This window comes from Orbicella franksi, chromosome 4 (genome assembly GCF_964199315.1).
Source record: "Orbicella franksi chromosome 4, jaOrbFran1.1, whole genome shotgun sequence".
NCBI classification, from domain to species: domain Eukaryota; kingdom Metazoa; phylum Cnidaria; class Anthozoa; order Scleractinia; family Merulinidae; genus Orbicella; species Orbicella franksi.
The window spans coordinates 22039904-22060578 of NC_138148.1; the positions used below are offsets into that span (position 1 = coordinate 22039904).

General features: G+C 39.1%; 2 protein-coding genes and 1 pseudogene across 9 annotated transcripts in view; 1 reads left to right on the forward strand and 2 right to left on the reverse strand.

The window, feature by feature from the left end:
• Positions 1 to 20675, forward strand: part of LOC145484910 (uncharacterized) — a 437829-nt pseudogene that overhangs the window by 380977 nt on the left and 36177 nt on the right. The window lies entirely within an intron of this gene.
• Positions 1 to 20675, reverse strand: part of LOC145484906 (tRNA (32-2'-O)-methyltransferase regulator THADA-like) — a 656511-nt gene that overhangs the window by 264225 nt on the left and 371611 nt on the right. For all 7 annotated transcript variants that reach the window (XR_014049105.1, XM_081463530.1, XM_081463528.1 and 4 more), the window contains 2 exons: positions 19488 to 19610; positions 18103 to 18194 (listed from right to left, as the gene is read on the reverse strand). Coding sequence is in view for 6 of the 7 variants with exons in the window: in XM_081463530.1 (XP_081319656.1) it covers positions 18103 to 18194; positions 19488 to 19610 (215 nt within the window). In the remaining variant the exon portion in view is untranslated. The remainder of the gene's footprint in view (positions 1 to 18102; positions 18195 to 19487; positions 19611 to 20675) is intronic.
• LOC145484925 (uncharacterized) overlaps positions 1 to 20675 on the reverse strand; it is a 174480-nt gene that overhangs the window by 97586 nt on the left and 56219 nt on the right. The window lies entirely within an intron of this gene.

Sequence of the window (20675 nt, forward strand, 5' to 3'; positions counted from 1 at the left end):
GGTTACTTGAAGTTACCATTTAGCTTAAGAGGTGTGTCACATCAAAGTGATATAGGGGGTCAGTTTAAACTTTAGATACAAGAAACCCATATCAAATTAAAGCTTATAGAGCTGGCTATCATACTATATCAAGAAATTTGAAATAGAATGCATTGTCTAATTTTTTATGACGTCTAAATGCGAAAACATTGAAATTGCCTTTTAAAAGCAAATTATGTTTTTTGCTAATTTAATTTGTTCCTCAGTTTTCAGACCCAAAGCTTGGTATAGTTTGTGATAGCCAGGTCTACGAGCTTTAATTTGATGTAGGGGTTTTGTCATATGTAATTTCAGTGAAACGTCACAGACCATTTCTGAAATAGGATTGAGAGAAACTACAGAATAATTGTACAAAACTTGCTCTCAGAGAAATACAGCAGTTTTTTAATTTGGGAATCCGAAAAATCCAGACTTAATAAGGTTTAGACCATCGAAGGATAATAGCTAAAGTTGTGCGGAAGTTTGTTTTGGCCAAGTTTAACCACCTCCACAGAATGAAAAGAAATGTAACTTAAGCTCTACTAGTAATAATCTGTTGAAAAGGTTGTTACATTTTGCATTAAAGAAGTTGTTACACTTCACGTTGAAAAGTTGTCACAATTTGTGTCAAAGAAATTGTTACATTTTGTGTCAGAAGTTGTTACAATTCGGGTTAATTTTACATTTTGTGTCATAAGTTGTTGCACAGATATTTGTTTGAAAAATGGTGGAAAGAGAACTTCAGAATATCTAGACATATGTTTGAATATGTTATCCAAGTGGCTGGTCCGGATTTCGTTTGCTTTTTGGCCATGGAAACAATTGTTGGACCTACCAGGAAACTACGGAGCTATGTTCGCTTTTTCAAGATTTAAAAGTCAAAGCTGAAAGAACCGGAAATTGGAAACTACATCTGTTGAGTGTATCAGCTATGGTCCCACATTTCTTCTCAATGGATAGGCCAAACTATGCGTGCTGGCTCCCTGTATACATAATGGACATGAGGCAGTTGACCACCAAGCATCCTCAAGTTCATCAAGAATTTGTGAATGGTTATCATGCAGTTAGTCGCTCTGGTAGGCCCTTTTGCCCAGGTGTAGACAGACATGGCACTAGAACAGACTGTAAATGCAGGCTCCAAGTCAAAAGGGGGGATAATTGGTATTTCCCAGAATCCTGGTGCGCTAGATCATTGGTTCCTCACCAGTCATGAGCGTGCGTCAGTTACTACAGCCCTTGAAAATATGTTTACCCAAGAGTGCGACCATGTAGACATACACAAAGAGGCTGGTGCAAAACGGGTAGCACGCTATGAGGCTGATGTTCAGAAGCTTGTTTCATGCTTTACAACTGAACTGATGGCTAATCCTTTCATGCAAGAATCTGAGTCATTAGTCAACTTCACTATGGGCGTCGTCTTACCCAATGACAGTGCTGATGGTTTAGTAAGAAGCATTGAAAATGGACACAAGCAGATGAACACCTTCGTAGAGAAACGACCAAGTAAGCTTTTGGGATCCAATTCCAAAGTTCAAGGTGAAAACCTTTGAAAGAACAACAAGGAAAATCCAGGTAAACACAGTCAATGATAAGCTGGTTACAGTTGGTGCTGAAAGAGAGCTGTCTGGATGCCTTTTGATCGCTGCCAACGTGAGGCAGATTAACCTCAAATAAGTTCTATGCTATGAGCTTTCATTGGTCCCATTCTCCTTGGCTTATCAAGATGGCAGCTTGAGAGTACCCTGGCAGCTCTTATTGAAAGCAAAGATAATGTTTGCCCAAGACTCCAATCTTTCCCACAACACACCATTCATCTCATCGACGGCATGGCTTTAGTTCAAGTACTGAAATTAGCGGGGAGTAGTACCTTTGGTGAACTCGCATCGAAATACTTTAACGCTATCACCACATCACTCACCAACTGCAAAGAAGTTCACATTGTCTTCGACCAATACTGGAATGCCTCTGTTCAGTTCACCATGTATTGTCTTTGTTTCCTCATATCAATGAAAGATTCACTCGCTTACTCTCAGTGTACAACTCGAAATAGCCTACAATCAAAATCTTTGACTTCTGATCACACGTGTTTTTCGATGAACAAGACGTACCATAATATAATATTACAACAATAACTCAACAATGTCCGGGGAGGGGAGGCTAAGTTATATGTCCTGTCTCTTAGGAGCTCGTACGACTCTTCCACTGTGGGTTCGGGCCTGAACATCCTCCCCACCTTTCCGACACTGTCAGAGATTTACACTTGGACTCCTTACGGCTCGTGAAGATCTCTTCTTCCCCGTACTCTCTTTAACCTTACTCTCTGACTCCCCACCGTAAGCTTCTCAATCATAACATTCTGCACTAAGAGAATGATTACTCGCTTTAAGTCGATGTAGCCTTTGAATGGATCTACATGGGTTTCCTTTCTGTGTCTTCAATTCAATAGTGTGTACAAGGCCATCCTTTCCAGGAAACAATTTCTCAACTCATCCCATTGGCCACTTTCCCCTTGATACATTGTCCTCAGAGATCAGGAGAACATCTCCAACACTAAGGGCTGGTTGCTCTTCGTTCCATTTCGGTTGAATGGATAGCTGATGTAGATACTCTCCTCGCCATCACTTCCAGAAGTGATTAACAAGCCTCTGTTGGTACAGGTAATGTTGCCTTTTTCTGTCTTCATTAACAGGGACCTCTTCAAGGTCAGGAAGGTCAAACAGTGATCTTCCAAGAGCAAGATGAGTGGGCGTTATGGGTGTAGGATCCCTCACATCATCACTTACTGTTGTGAGGGGTCGGGTGTTAATGACAGCTTTGATTCTGGTAAGGACTGTTGTTAACTCTGCATAGGACAACAACGCTTTCCCTAGGACCTTTTGGAGAGGCTCCTTCACATTCCGTATCAATCTTTCCCACCAGCCACCACGCCAAGGGGAACGTTCAACTATGAACTTCCATTTGATTCCTTTAGATGCTAATTTAGCTTGGAACTCACCTTGATCTATGTCATTCCAGGGTTGATCACTGTCAGATGATTGTGACTTGTAAAGCTTTCGAATCTGGCGATCTGCACACTTAAAGGTCTTGGCATTATCTGACCAAATGATACTACAAAGTCCCCTCCTACTGATCATACGGTTGAAAGCCTGGAAGAACGCATTGGTTGACGGATCACTTGTGAGCTCCAGATGGACCATACGTGAAGAGGTACACGTAAAGATGCAGACATATGATTTGTGTGGACTGGGGTTCCCTTGAACATACAGTGGATTAACAAAGTCTATCCCAACATGCGTGAAGGGTGGCGAAAAGAGCACTCTTTCTGAAGGCAACGGTGCCATTTTCTGTGAACTTGGACCAACATGTTGGCGTTGACAAACAAGGCATTTCATGAGGACTCTCTTAACTTCATGGCATCCATGGGTCAGCCAGATGTTCTGCTGTAGGACAGAAAGTGTATTCTCAGGCCCTGCATGAAGTAATTCATTGTGAACACACTGGATAATTTTCTCGACAACTGGATGGCCATGTGGCAGGATAATTGGATGTTTAGTCACCTCAGGAAGATTGGAATATTGCTGCCTTCCTCCTACTCGTAACAACCGATCTTCCTTGTCAAAGTAAGGATCCAACTTCAAGGTAGTACTGGTTTTGGGTAATGGTTGGCCTGCCTCCAGCTGTGCATACTCAATTCGGTACACTTCTCTTTGAACTTGACGATACCAGTTCAGCTTGGCATTTTTCAGCTCTTCAGCTGACAGTTCCCTTGACTCTGAGCTTTCTCCGGATTTGAAGACTTGAACCCATCGCAGCACATATGCGGTTACCCTAATAAGGGTCAACCATTTGTCATATCGACAGGCATCAATTATTGGTTCCTTGGCAAGTCCAGCACATGCATGCATTGTCACCTGTTTCGGCTTCCTCTCCCTTTTGACAAACTCGGAAGATTCTTCATTTCCCTGCCTTTCAGTTGGCCAGCAGTTTGAAGCCAACCACTTTGGCCCATTCCACCATAGGCTGTTTTCAGCTAAGACCTTTAATGACAATCCCCGGGTAATCAGATCAGCCGGATTATCCTCTCCAGGACAATGTTTCCAGTGTTGAGGATCCCAGGTGGACTGAATTTCACCACCCGGTCTAGTTTGAGACACAAAGATGCTGCAACAAACTTCAGTAGCCGTGAGTTAATAACAGCTGCAAGCAACCCTAATCTTGGAAGCGAAACAGTTTTTGTAGGCGCAACTCTTGATTTGGACATAACTAGGTGGGTTGAAACCTTGCCAGCGGCATCCATAGATCAGATGTAAATGGCTGCACCGTAAGCTTTTGGTGGAGCATCCCCAAACCTGTGAAGTTCAATGATTGATCTTCCATTTGCCGTGAAGTGGCAAGGAATAGTTATGTGACTTAGACAAGGGAGTTCCGATTTCCAGGATCGCCACTGAGCAGCAACCTCTTCATCAAGCTGATCCTCCCACTCAAGCCCTCTCTGCCAAAGATCTTGAAACAGGATCTTAGCTTTAACTGTGATCTGGGTGAGTAGTCCCATGGGGTCAAATATCCTTGACGCAATACTCAAAAGACTTCTCTTCATTTCAGGGTCATTCATCTTGAGTACACTTTGTGGAATGTTGAACAGAAAAGAGTCAGTTATCGTATTCCAGCAAATGCCCAGTGCCTTAAGGGGTTCACTCTTGCTGAAATCAATGGTATTTGATTGTGCCTGATCTTGTTTGGCAATGTGGCTGATGACTTCTTCGGAGTTACTGGCCCACTTTGTCAGGTTAAATCCACCACGCTCCATCATCTTGTCTAAAGACTTCTGCAATTCAACCGATGCTTCAACACTGTCATCTCCAGTAAGGCAATCATCCACGTACATGTTGGACAGGACTTCCATGGATGCGGCAGGGAACTCTTCCTTACATTCCCTAGCGTGGTGTTGAACTGTAGCAATAACTTGAAACGGACTACAATTAACGCAAAATGCCAAACTCTGCAATCAATAAATTCTTGGTGCGTCATCACTCTTAAGATCCCTCCAAACATAATGCAGGACATCCTGGTCTTTCTCATCAACCTTGATCTGGAGAAACATCTTCTCCACATCTGCCATCAGTGCAATTTTAGGCTTTCGGAATCGAAGCAGAACTGGTACAAGATTAGGCTGAAGTGCCAGCCCAGACAGAATGCAGTCATTGAGTGACGCATCTTGATCCTCGCATGCTGATGCATCAAAGACAACACGTCACTTTGTTGTCCTTTTGTCCTCTTGGAAGACTGCATGATGCGGCAGATACCTGACCTTCTTGCTTTGATCATCTGTCTCCTTAACTTCTTCTGCATAACCCTTCTCAACATACTGATTGATGGCACTTTTGTAGGCCTCAGCTTTCTCTGGATTCCGTCTTAGTTGCCTTTCCACACTCTCCAGGCGCTTCACTGCTTGGTTGTAGTTGGAATGCAAATCTGGTGTATCTCTTTTCCAAGGCAGCAGTACTACGTAACGTTCGCCATCAAACTTGAGTCCTCCATTGAACTGTCTAACTGCATCTTCTTCTTCCACTGACATAAATGCATCATTCTTGTCAACAATTCCAATAGACTCAAGTTCCCAGAACTGCTTTAGGCTAGCTGTGACTGGGTCTATGCATACCATTGACAGCATTGACGTAGAGCTTTTGGAGAGCTGACCCTTGATGGGTCCTGACACAATCCATCCGAATGTGGACTCAACTGCAGTAGGAGAATTTAACATTTCTCCTTTCATACAGTTACCAGTTACAAATGAGAAGTAGAAGTCTGCTCCTATCAAGACATCTATGTCCACTGAATCGCGGGGATACAGGTCTGTAAGCATGAGGTTCCTCAAATGAGGATATTTCTCCAGGTTGAGCTCTACAGGGTCGAGCGGCATACAAATCTTGTCTATGGTAAGGGCTTCCATCTCTACTGGTTTCAAATCAGTTCCTTGAACAGAGGTGAGGGAGAAGCTTACTCTCTTCATTCTCTTCGTCTGACTTGATTCTCCTCCTAACATGGACACACCAAGGACTTCAGTGGGTCCTTGTAAAGCTAGCGATTCTGCCACCTTCTTTGTGATGTAAGATCTTTGACCTCCTGAGTCAAGAAGGACTCAAACAGGCACTCTCTTGTCTCCACCTCCAACCAATGTGGCCTTTGCAGTCTGCAACAGCGTCTGTTGAACTTCGGCATTATTGGATGCAACAAATCCACTGATGGTAGTAGGTACCGGGATTTCCGGACCCCTGCCATTTTCACCATGAAGCATAATGTGATGACGTTGACCACACTCTTCAGCACTACACCGGGAATGGCGACAAACTGAGGTGAAGTGAAAACTATTTGCTGGTTTAAAACAGTTAAAGCACAAGTGGTGCTCTCTAACAGCTTGCCATTGTTCTTCGATTGAGCTTCGCTTAAATTTTGGACACTTCGCAATTTGGTGTCCCCTCTCTACACATGTGACAGACAGCAGCACTTACTTGACTTGTCTGACTTGCTAGAAGGGCGGATGCTGTAGAAACTCTCTCTCCAGTGCTCCTGACTACTCCAGATTTCCCTGCAGTGTTCTGGGCAACACTCTCACTCATTAAACCACTGGATTGGTATGGAGTAACTGCTTCAACATTAAGGTACGTACTTCTCTGCCCAGCCTCCTTAGAGAGTACTTGCTTGTTCAAGAACTTAAAGAACTCAATATTAACATCTTCTTCCTTGACATCAGTTAACTCCAATTCCCATTTTTCAGAAAGTTTAGGAGAAAGCTTGGTTTCAAATATTGGAAGCAAGATGCAAGAGTGAATCATTGGGTGCTCACCCAATGCATCCAAGGTTTTTATTCTGTTCTTTAAGGTGTCACGAAGTTCCCGCAGGGCTTCCACTTCTACATCAGACCTCACTTCGAGCTGGACAATTGATTTAACCAGAGAGGAAATTATTATTCTCTTCCTACCATAGTGATACTTCAGAGCATCAACTGCATGATGATAGTTTGCACTAGTCACTTCAAATCCCTTGATTGTCTGATATGCAACACCATCAAGGACTGATCGCAGGTATGTAAACTTCTGAACATCGGGCAGATCTGGATTTTTATGAACAGCAGCCTCAAATTGGTCCCAGAAATTCTGAAACTTCAGGACATCTCCATGGAACTTAGGTAACTCCAACTTTGGTAATTTCAGGTGAGATTGTTTGCGCTCTGCCGAGACTGTAGCCGTTTCTCCACCAATAATTTTGCTTGAAAATTTAGACAGGTATTCTTGGGCCATGTCTAAAGCATTGTCAATTACTCACTGATATTCAATCCACTTCTCGGCTTCTTTTGCTATCTCACTATCAGGGAGAAGGGCAATGATCTCATCTCTTATCTCATTACAACTTTCCCAGTAGGTATTTAACTTCTGGATGTGATTTTCCATTCTAATTACATTGTTGCCTGAATTCTTATTCGTTTCAATAACTACTTGTATCACAGCTTCGACATTCATCTTCATGATCTTCTCCTTTCTTCGTAATAAATCAATGCCACTTAATTTGGGCATGGGCAGCATTGCCCTGTGAACTAGTTGATATTTCAAATTGAACATCATTGACGAGTGAAGATTTCAACTCTTCTTGCTTCAAGATATGGATAAGGTGTTCGGTAAGAACTGCTTTCTTCCCTTTGACTGATAAACCTCTCTTTTTTAACTCGAATTTGATTCCGAAAGGGATAATTCACTGACAAGCTCTTCCGTGGAATGAGGTGTAAAACTAGTACTCTCACCTTCGTTATGCGCCATTTCCTTCGACTTGTTTACAATTGATTTCCTTGATTTAGCGCTGATTTCCCGTCAAATGTCTCTCACAATCCGGCTTTGAAGGACCATAATGTTCAGTTCAACATGTATTGTCTTTGTTTCCTCGTATCAATGAAAGATTCACTCGCTTAATCTCAGTGTACAACTCGAAGTAGCCTACAATCAAAATCTTTGACTTGCGATCACACGTGTTTTTCGACGAACAAGACATACCATAATATAATTATAGCGGCGCTTGTCCACCGCTAGCTGGACCGCACAAATCCACGGATAGACACAACCTATTTCGTACCAAACTTCTTTTGAAACGCCTTCTTTATTGTTGTATCGTGTCGTGAAACTAAAAACAATTAATTTACGAAATTAGAGCCGAGCAAATAGCTTAAGAAATATTCCAGGTAAATCAAACTTACATTATTGCTGGATCTGGCGAGAGTTGACATCAACAGAACCTTTCCTTCCTTAGATAGACTAACAGACGTAATTTCTTTTCCTTCGGAGCACGAGTGCTTGTGAAAACTGATCAAAAGTCCTTTTTTTCTAAATTATATTCAATTACATAATAGATGACTAGTGCAACACGCGTTCTGTATGGAAATATGAGACAACTTAAGAGCGTGTGACGAGCCACCTACTGTGACTTTAAAGATTAAACCAAATCAAATAAACGATTTAAACTCGTGCTATAGGGGCACTTATAATAATATTACAACAATAACTCAACAGTGTCCGGGGAGGGGTGGCTAAGTTATATGTCCAGTCTCTTAGGAGCTCGTATGACTCTTCCACTGCGGGTTCAGGCCTGAACAGTCTCAATAAAATCAGGAGAACGTGCACGCAGAGGGTCCCTGAACGCTTTGTTGGTAGTTAAGATCCACGGACCTTCTACTCCTGTGCCAAAACAGTGGGGGAAGTATATTCCTAATACGCAGAACAAGATAAATCTATGCGACTTTCTATCAGAGTCGTTTTGTATCTTAGGAAGACAGCAGCTCCCTCCAGAGAAGAATCTTGTCATTGGTGGAGGATTTGAGAATGGCAGACGGGCAGTGATAGTCAGAAGAGGTCACTGCAAAGACGTGTACGTTCTAGAATCAGATCAAGAAGATGCAGATGCAAGGTGAGAGAAAGAGTTCCTCAAGCCCATCGATAAAGTCGAATCTGAGACGTTGATCTAAATCCAATTGAAAACATACTACCCTTTTATTAGTGCAACATCTATATATCATCATTAATTTAACCTGTATTGTTGTTTGACAGGTTACTACTGCATGCTAAGTATGTTGCAGATACCTATCCAGAGTGTCGTATTGTCTTAAAATCACCAGACATGGATGTTCTTGCTCTCAGCGTACCCCATTTTCCTAATATCAACTGCACTGGATTTTGGTTCAAAACTGGCATGAAAGACCATCTCCGTTACATTCCAGTTCACGACGTATAGCAAACCCTTGAAGAAAAAATGTGTCGCACCCTTCCGGCCTTCATGCCATTACTGGATGCAACTCCACCAGCGCCCTTGCCGGAATCGGTAAGAAGAAGGGATGGCAAGTGCTATTATGCAATGAACAGCATCAAGACAGTCTAGGTCTTCTAAGTTCCCAGTGAAACCTGAGTGATGGCATCGCCATCCAATGTGAAGCTTTTATCTGTGATCTCTTCGCAAGCTCCAGGATGAAACCATGCACTGTGGATGAGTTGAGGTATTTCCTGTTTTGTCAAAACAGAAAGCAGAAGAACGAGCTTCTCCCAACCACATCTGACAGCCTTCCCCAACACTTGAAAAGAGTTAACTATCGGACGTTTGTTTAGAGAAAGGCTCTGACTGCAATCCAGCATCTCCCGCAACCTGAAAGTAATGGATAGGTGAGGGAAGACTCCTCACTGAAGCCGGTTTACATGACAAAAGAGCCAGCACCGAGTAGCCTGCTAGAACTCATGACTTGCACATGTCAGCGTGGGTGTCAGAGCAACTGCTCATGTAACAACACAGGCTTATCATGTTCTGAGGCATGTTACTGCATGGCCAGCAGTTACATGTGTAGAAATCTGCATGGAGTTCTCTTAGATTCTGAGGACTCTGATTGTGAATGAGAACAATAATACTTGTTGCTATTATTAGTATTACGGTCATAAATCCGAATATTGCAGTATCTTAAATCAGGAACAAGTGACGGCAACATTTTCTTTCTTTTTCATTTACATGTTAGTCATAATTTTTTGTTTGTTTGCCCCCAAGAGACTAGCGTCGTTTGCGTGCTAAATCTAAACTGATAAAAAGTGATATACAGTGAACAGATTTTATTCCCAAAGGCTTTGCTAAGACGATAGCAAGAGCAAAAGAAAGTTAATTTAATAAAGAAGGGATACATATTCGTTTTTGCGAGGTTGTTGTTCAAAACAACGGTGAAAGCATGTTTGTCAATAGTTGCATATTTGTTACTGGTCGCATTTAAAATCATGTGGCTAATCGTGTTACATACCTAACCACTTACAAATAAAGCAGATGTATCTTTAATGAATTTAAGTGGCTGATTTCGTTGATTTTCATGAAGAAATAGTGATGTAAACTGCGTTCGAGTGTGTAGCCTCATTTCCATGCTCAGCAGTGGGCTGGGCAAGAAAACATCCCCTTAACTCAAAACCTATACCACAATTCAGCTTTACGAACTACCTGGCTTTGATCAGGAGGTCTTTCTCTACAAGAACCGGGTGTCAAACATTTTCTGTGGTGATGGTTGAACGAAACTCGCATTTTTAGGTTCCTGCTCCCTAACTAGAAGTGCTCATGGAATCGTCAGGTTTATTTATAATTCCAAAGAGAAAAACAAGAAGTAGCAACATGTCCAGCAGGTCTGTCGAAACTTCACCCAGAGAAAAAAGTGGAAACAGTCATACTCTCCGGCAAGTGTATTTAGTAAGTCGAGTGGTGACGACAAAATAATGGCGGCGATGAATCTTACAGAAGGCGTTACCAAGAAATAAGAACTTATCCTTTTAAAGCTTATAAGCCTAGATTCGAAGATGGAGGAATTAAAACCGACAGTAAAGGGAATACAAGATAAGGTCTCCCATTTGGAGAGAAATTGCTTTTGTCCAAGGCAAACAGAAAACTCTCAACAGAAAATTTTCACACATGGAAAAGAATGCTGAATTTGTGGACAAACACATTATAGCGCTTAAGACGGCTCTTCAGACCAGTATGGACAAGAGAAAGGATAAAGTTAGCAAATGCCACAAACAAGTCTTCTACCTCAAGGCGTACAGCCGATGAGAGAACCCAAAGTTCGAGGGTATACATGTATTAGTGAAGCAAGCAAGGAAGGATGGAAAGCGCACTTTCTTTAGTGCAACTGAACCTGATAAGCTCTATATTGACGGCAGATATGTTAAGCTGTAATAAGTATTCAGTATGTCCTGTGCCTCTCATTTATTTTGTTTTTTTTCTCCTAGTGTATTTACTTAGAATCGTGTTAGTAGAAGAGTTTGCTGATTATTGGTCCATTAGCATTTTGCTTTGTATTCTAAATGTTTTAAGTGGTGAAGGAGCGGAAGGCTGAGAGATACATTGAAAGTTATGGATGGTAATGTTTTGGAAAAGGCTTGATTATATTTCATTTTGGAGCATAAGGTAGGGGTTTCAATTATTCATCTCCCAGTGTTTTGTGTACTGTTTTCATTGTGCTTTAGAATCTGTTTTTTGTTCTTTAAGTTGTTTAAAGATTTTCTGGCTCTTTGTTGTCTAATTATGCTATTACTTGTTAACTTTTTCTTGTTATATTTTCAAAGTAGTATGTACAGTGTTGTTTACATATCCCTTGGGTTTGATCAAAGGTGCACAGTGCAAAGAAACACACTTCTTGGAAAAAATATTTTTCATCTATTCATAATGTCCATATTTGTAACAATGCATTGTTTATGTTTTGTTTGCCTTTCTGATAAACTTCTGCAATTTCACCTTTTGGAGGTCTATTAGATTTAGATGATTTTGGATAAATGTAAATTGGTCTCTTTGAATGTGAGGGGCATAAAGAACGTTTGAAAAATGAGGACAATCTACACTTGGTGTAGAAAACAAAAGGCAGATTTCATATTTTTGCAGGAAACACATTCAAAACATGCAACTGAAAGACAATGGAAAAATGAAAGGGGAGGTGAGATTATAACATCGCATGGAAGCCCTAATTCATGCGATGTTGCCATTCTTTTTAAGAGAGGAGTTGATTGTATTATTCATTCAAAAATTTTAGACCTAGTAGGACGCTATGTGATCCTGAAGGCAGAGATTAAAGATAAAACGTATTTATTGATCAATATTTATGCACCAAACAAGAATATCAATATTGTTGAGTTTTTAAAAGATTTAGGAAATACCCTACAAAAAGAATATTTCGATGAGGAAGAAAATATAATCCTTGGGGGAGATTTTAATTGTCCTCTTAACCTGGTGCTTGATGAGAAAGGAGTTAAACTTTTACCACGAAAATCAGTAGTAGCAACCATGAATAAACTGTTTATGTGCTGACTTCGACCTTCTTGATATTTGGAGAGTGAAAAATCCTTCCACAAAAAGCTATACATGGAGCCAAAACTTGCCGATGATTCTTTGCCGCTTAGACCACTGGCTTATTTTAAATAATTTACAGGATTTGGTTACAACAACAGATATCATTCCAGCCATTAAAACTGATCATGTGGCCATTTCTATAGCGTTCAGTATCAGTGAAAAACATATCAAAGATCCAGGCCATTGGAAAATTAATTGTTCGCCTTTGGATGATGGAGACTATATTAGGGTTGTCACAGCTAAAATACCTATCTGGCTGATAGAAGGTCAGAATGAATTGACAGACAACAGAAGCATCTGGGATTGGACTAGGTATAATACCAGAGCTCATGCAATCCAGCATTCAAAACGAATAGTGATGGAAAGAAAAAAAAAAAGAAATGAATCTTCCAAAGGAATTTCCTAAACCTAAGCAATTATTTCATTCCAACCCTAATGCCAATGATGCAAACGCTGTTAATTCAGCTTAAGAAAAATTAGAACTTCTTTATGAAGAAAAACTTTGAGGTATCATTATTCATGCACGAGCGTGCTGGTGGGAACAAGGCGAGAAGAGTACAAAATATTTTCTAGAGAAAAGAAACCATGTTAAAAAACATGTGCAGAAACTGAGAACTAGTGGCTTGATTATCACTGATTCCTTTAATGTTCTTTTCGAATGAAAACTTTTTTATCAGGAATTATATACAAGCCAGATTAAGAATGCAGACAACACGCAAGCGACCAAATTTTTCTTGAATAATTCAAATATCCCTAGCTTTACTGAACAACAAATGCTATCGTGCAAGGGCAAAATAACTTCAAAAGAATGTGCAAAGGCTCTAGAAACCTTTCAACTCAACAAAGCCCCAGGAAATGACAGAAGTCCAATTGAATTTTACAAAACATTTTGGTCACTGATTAGCGAGCCTTTCATTAGGTGTGTGAATGAGTGTTTTGAAAAAGGTGAAATGTCAAGTTCCCAGAAAAAAGCAGTAATTACTCCTATTGAAAAGAAAGGAAAAGATTGCTCCTTTTTGGAATATTGGAGACCAATCTCTCTTGTTAATGTCAATGTGAAAATTATGTCTAAGGTTTTAGCAACTAGGATAATAAATGTTCTACCAGATATTATCATCATAACCAAAGTGGTTTTGTTAAGGATCACTATATAGGAGAAACTATATGATCAATCTTTGATTTAATGGGTTTTACTCTTAAAGAAAACATCCCAGGTCTAATGATTTTTATAGACTTTCATAAAGCATTCGACAGTGTACAGTGGAATTATCTTGTTACCTGCCTGGAGGCATTTCATTTTGGTCCTGACTTTATCAGATGCGTTAAGACACTGTACAAGAATATACAAAGTTGTGTTATTAATAATGGTCTTACAACAGGTTATTTTGCGTTGGAAGGAGAAAGACAGGATGATCCCTTGTCTCCTTATTTACTTGTGGTTGTAGTTGAAACTCTTGCTATAGCTATTTGACAAAAAACACAGCAATAAAAGGTATCTCAATTGGTAAAGAGGAAACAAAACTTTTTCACTACACTGATGATACGACAGCAGTTTTATCAGACAGAGATTTGGCCCGTGCCCTTTTCAACCTCCTAGATGTTTTCGGGCAACAGTCAGGTCTTAAGATAACTACATCTAAAACTGAAGGAATGTGGGTTCAGGTTCCTTAAGAGATAACAGGTCAAAACCCTTTGGTATTAAATGGAGTGGTGAACTAATCAAGGCCCTTGGGGTCTATTATTCCTATGATACTAAATTACTGCACAAAAAGAATTTTATCGAGAGGTTAGAGAGTGTTAAAAAGCTTGTAAATGTCTGGTCTTCAAGAGGTCTTTCTGTTTACGGAAAGTGACAAAAGTCTTTAATTATTCCTAAATTTGTTTATATTTTGTCACTTCTGCCTGCTCCTAAGGAAATCGTCCAAGAGTTGAACTGGATATTAATTAAATTTCTATGGAAAGGAACAGATAAAGTAACAAGACTGTCCATGATAAATGAATACGAGAACGGTGGCTCAAAATGATTGATCTTGAAAGTATGGTTAAATCATTTCGGCTAGCCTGGCTGAAAAGAATCTTTGGAGAGAATGAGGGTGCTTGGAAAAGCTACCTACAAGTTTCACTGAAGGGTTACAGAGGTCTCTTTTTATTTAATTGCAATTACGATATTAAAGACCATCATGTTCCTTCCCTTTTTTATTCTGAGTTTCTTCAGTGGTGTTCAGAATTCCAAGAAGGTTGCGATACTAAAAAAGAATGGCAACATATAGTGTGAAACGACAAAGAGATACAAATAAACAATAAGCCCATCTTCTACGAAACTCTTTTTGAAAATGGCATAATTTATGTAAACGATCTTTTATTTGACACAGATACTGCAAATTCTTTTAAGATTATTTCAAGCAAAATAAGCAAAACTAACTTTTTAACTTGAGCAGGACTTTGTGACTCCGTACCATTACACCTAAAAACCAAGGAAAGCACTCCCTCAAAAATCTCTTTATTGGTAATGATAGATAACAATGACTTTGATGTGTTAAAAAGGAAATCTAAGGACTACTACACATTAATAAAAACGTCAAAAGCCCAGCTTCCAAAAAGAAAAGTTTTCTGGCTACCGCATAAGTTGTCCTTTGAACAATACATAAAAGCATTTGAATACAAAGTCTTTAATTCAATACTATTTACTTACACCAAGTTATTTAAGATAAGTTACATCTCAGAGGATAAATGTTCGTTCTGTAAATCAGAACCAGACACCCCTCACCATCTCCTTTTTCATTGTAGCCTTGTGCAACTCTTTTGGAAAGATTTTGAATACTTCTTCTACCTACTGACAAGAGAATTCATCCACCTTACTCTGCAAGATGTCATGATTGGCATTATTTAAGCAAATTACCCTTTACTGAACTATTTGATACTAGTTGCTAAATTAGATATTTGGGATTGCAGAAGAAATCTGACTCCTCCTATTATAAATGCCTTTAAACTAAAGGTGAAAGTTAAGTATGAAACAGAAACATTTACATGTGTTATACTAATAACATGGACAAACTTAATAAGAAGTGTGATTTATGCATGGGCTCTGCATCTTTACTCGCAATCTGTTTATAAGTGTCCTTATACTATGTTTTTAGAACTGTACTGACTGTAATGTAACTTTTGGGTAATATGTAGATAGGCATTAGACAAGTATTGTAATGAAGTGTAAGTAAATGTAGTACCATAAGTAGAGTATGTAGTTGTTTTAGAATTGTAATTAATTTACATATATGTATTGCAAATATTATAAGTGTGTGGCAATAAAAAAACACTTGATTGTCGAAAAAAGAAGACATTGAAAGTCACAAAATTGACAAGCTGTATGAATTTTCAAATCATTCAAGCTGTAATTAAATGTTTTAGATGATCAACAGTCACGAGAACTGAGAAGAATTCGAAAAAAAGGGTTCCACTGTTTATTTAACTATATTGTAAATAAATACACATAAATACGGACATGGCAAAATGAGGAACAAATAGTTGATAAATAGAAGAAACAACATTACACAAGGCTGGGAGTTCTGCAGTCTTTAATATCACCTTGGAAAGGAAAGGGAACAAAAGGCAGTTATTACATCACGGGGTATTCACATTTGGTAACCCATCCCAGTACGAACCACGCTGAACAGGGCTTAACTTTGTTGAGCGGGTGAGATGCAGTGCTGTCCTTGTGGTATAGTGACTCTACGCTGAACACATTTTTTTTTAATTTCTAAGATGAGAAAAGGTAACAAAGAGAGAAAAAAAATCACTGACACTGGCTGGGAAAATAAAGAACAAAAAAAATGAGGAATGAAAATGAGAATTCTTAGTGGTATTCGCAAGTGTGAACAGAGGATTCCTGGTTATCACCTGATTTACATTGAGGTTGGGGAGTTTGTAGTGACAGTGAACTGGATCCGAAGAATATGTGCCAATTTCTTTTACATAAAAAATACATAAATGTCTACATGCAAATAGGGTGCAAACAAGGAAGAACTCAATCTTGAGGGGAGGAACAAGTGTTGATGCCACACAAAATCATGTGGAAACAGGAAGCTTACGCTGTAGAAGACTTAGAAATAGACGGAGACAAAGTCATCAAGCTGAACACAGAATTGAGGCACTGCAGAATCACTTAGCTAAACATCAAATAATTTTGCAATTCCACTTCAGGAAGTTGCCATGGTGGGGATGTCTCTATGAGGGACTGATAAAGGAAGCGAAGAAAACGCTGCACAAGATAATGGGGAGAACAAGCCTGTGGTTTGAGTAAGGCGAAGCTGTAGTAACAGACATCAAAAGGCACTTAAACAACCCTCCGATGACATATGTGGAAAGCAAACAGAGGAGGAACAAGTGTTGATGCTAAACAAAATCATGTGGGGACAGGAAGCTTATGTTGTAGAAGACAGAGACAAAGTCACCAAGCTGAACACATCACTGAATGAGAAGAGACAGCACATTTGGCAGAAGTGGAAAAAAGAATGTACTCATAGTCTCATGAAAAGTCACCAAATCACAAGAGGAGATGGTAACTACCCAGAATTTGGAGAAGTTGTGGTGATCGTTGATGAGGAAAAGAACGGAGGGGAATGGAAGATTTGACCTGCACTAAGACACATTAGAGGCCGAGACGGTGTGGTGAGAGGAGTGGTCATGAAACACAAGGGACACACCAGTGAGAGGCTGTTGTCTCTTGTGTGTTACTGGAGATCATGGGAAAAGCGTGACTGATATCTGATCTGTAGAAGAAGCACAGGCATTGAGATGGAGAAGCAGGTATGCAGCCACAGAAGCACATGGTTGTTTAGAGACAATAATTAAAGATGATGGCTAAGTTCTAAGGTTTTCAGAAAAGCAACATAAAAAATGTTGCTTAAAAGCACGTCATCTTCAGTACGCAAGCACTATGACAACGACCACGTGGGTGCTGTCCCTGAGGACCTCCTCAGCTGTTTCAAAGTTCTCAAGAAATGCATGAACAAATTCGATTGTCTTGTCAACGAGATGCTTTACATCAAACAATTAACACCGAGTTTGAACGTGCAAATGGATTCTATCCGCGCTAAAGTATTTGTGTAGCCACCTCCGCTATGTAAATTAGTTATAACTCTTGAACTCGCATTTGTTAATTTAATTCTCATTTGTACCCTTGATAATGGTGTCATGAAGTCGCCGAAATGTCGGGAGATTATATCGTTTGTTTTTACTTGTCTATGTATTACTAAATCATTGTTAAAAAATGTTACTGTCAATTTTTAGGGGAGTGTGTCCGGAGGTTGTGTGACACCAGAGTTTTTTTTCAAATGTCATGGATTTATCTTTGTTATCAGCCTGAGTTCATTATTATTCAATTATGGGGACCTAAGAACAATCAATCAAAGAATCTTTGTAAGAGAGGGGAAGATTGCATAGGATGGAATTTTATGGCGAACTTTACATGAGCAAAAAGTGTACTTGCACAGCTCGGGATAGCTGGCTTAATATCGAAATGGTTTTCTTTTACTAATTTTCTTGGAATGTTGCTAATAAATGATTACTTTATCACCATTCTTTAGAGTTAAAAGTTTTAAAAGATTACCTGTTTGCATGCTTTAAAATAATAGGCTAGGAAATTAAAGTAAGCCAAGGCAATACAGGAGAAAAAGAAGCAATAATTATCACCAGTTCTTCCTAGAATGCTCATCCCTTCCTTGCTTTACTCCAAATATCCTGGTCACTAGTGCACTGAACAGTAACATAGATGAGTTGCGCACCTGAGGAATAACAATATCAATGTTAAAATTACTTTGAACACGTTTACTTTTACTACAGGAAAATGTCAAACACAGTTTACATTAAGAATAGAAATATGTAGGCTCCAATGCAAATTTTTGTTTAGTGTCATTGTCAGAGAAAAACAGGCAGACCAAAAGATCATGGTTGGCTGTTTACCTTCATCTTTTCACAATATAAAAGCTATCTGAAAAAAAATAAGCACCCCGAACATTTGCCAAGACAAGAATTCGGTTATCACAAAGTCATGATTTTGGCCTCTCAAATGGTCTAATTTTGGGCCACTTTGGGTAAGCCTGCACTCATATTTTTTATCATATTTTTTTCAGTGCCAGATATCGTAGTCAAATGAGTAATAGGCGTACAACTTCCAGGAAATCTTATGTTTCAACACTATTACTCCCCTTATTAATTGACTGAGAGATGTCCTTCATCTAAATACTGCAGTTTTTATGTGTTGCCAAATAATTCCACCAAATCAGTAATGAGCGTGACCAATATTTTAGCTACCATAGTAAATGGTTTGAACCCAGGAGTATCAATAGTTTGTATAGTGTGATTGTTTGTGTGAGGGTAGTTCTGAAAAGAACTGCTGTTGGTGACTGACGTTTCGAAAACCTGAGCGGAAGTCATCTTCAGAGTCAAGTGAATAGTGTTTGTCAGTCAACTGTTTTTAACCCTTTCATTGGATACGGGAGAGTGTACATTTTCACACGAGACATCAGACATTCTGAGAAACCAAAACAAAACCTTTCTTTGTTTAATAAGCAAATGGTTAATCAAACATGCTCTGCATTGATCAAGAAAAATTAAAAGATCCAAAATCACTACACCTCACATCATTCACTTGAAGAGAAAAGAGAATCGTTAGATAAAAATTGAAAACTATACAGGCACTTTGTATCTTCTCTCGACTTTCAAACAAGATTTAATGGGTAGCAATCGGGCCGCGAAATCTGTCTGTTATGAACATTAAACACTGTCATGCTCAAGCATAAACTGAATAATTAATGACTCTCCTTACTCAAAATGTTGTGATATTTTGTTTCATTGCGGAGAATTTCCATTCAAATTTCTTAACTTTAAAATGTTCAAATTAAAATTTCGAATTTTCATCTTCCTTCTCATATTTTCATTTGAGAGGATGCATCAGTTCTCTTGGAATTTTTAACAAAAATTTGCAAGAACAAACAACAAAATTTGCCAACTTTCTCATTACTTTTGCACAGTACTGTACAGTAAACCAACACAATGCAGGATGAACATCTACTTACTGCCCAGCTGTCAGAGTGAAATCCATTGATAGCCACTACAACTCCATCAGATACAAAAGGAAATACTATCTCACCAACTTTAGTTTCACGATATAAGGCACGCAAGATGTTGCAAGCATGAACCTGTAAAGAAAATACTTGTACCTGTCAAAACACACCTTGAAACATAATCAAGTAATCATGACTTAAGTCTTGGTTTACTGCAATGAAACTAATGACCTTCAATCATCTTGTAGCGGAGATGACTGAATGAATACTGAAACCTTAATTAACAAGGGAAGCAACCTGGCAAGAGACATGTGGAAAGAAAATACACTGTGCCCCCGTTTCATTCTAATTCAGATCAAAATCTTGATGGTCTTAAAATCTTTCCCATGAAACAAGGCTAACTGTTGAGGACAAAACAATTGACCCATGTTTTAAATGTTGCCCCACTTCAACAGCAACATAGGATTAAACTAAACATTATCATGGGTGTAGTGCCAACTATGGTGTTCGCTGTCATTAAAATGGATAAACAGTGCACAGGTATTCGACTTGTGTCGAGATTGTTCATTTTGCTCATCAATCCATACAGATGTACACAACCAAAGAACACAACCAAACTTGAACAACGGTGAAAACTACAACAAAGGGCAAATTAAGGTGATTGTAGGAAAGAAAAAAGGAGCACCAACTAAGCCCTACTAATCACATAATATAATGTCAGCCTGATATGTAAGTGTCACAAAAGGTCAATGGGCAAAACAAAGTCCAAACCTATTGAACCTAAACAATAAACAGTGATCTAAACATTCTGTACCCTTGGGATGCTCCGATCAGACAACCCAACATTTCTAAAGAAGTTCAAAGGTTATAACTGGTAGTTCCGAACATTCTCCAATAAGCAGAGGTGATTCCACTTCATCGGGTCCAAAGTTTTTCGGATCACCTGAACTCTATTAGCAACAAACATTTGGAAACAAAGTTTGTTCTTTAAATAATAATAACACTTTATTATATAGAGCTATTTCTATCGCTATCCAATAGCGCTTTACAATGATTTTAAGACATGGGTAAAATAAAATAACATGAAATAACTAAGGTGTAAAAAACAAATTAAAGAAATAGGAAGAATAAACCCTTATAATAAAAACTTGCTAACTAACTAACTAACTAACTAAATAGTGAAGCACTATTTCACTGTCA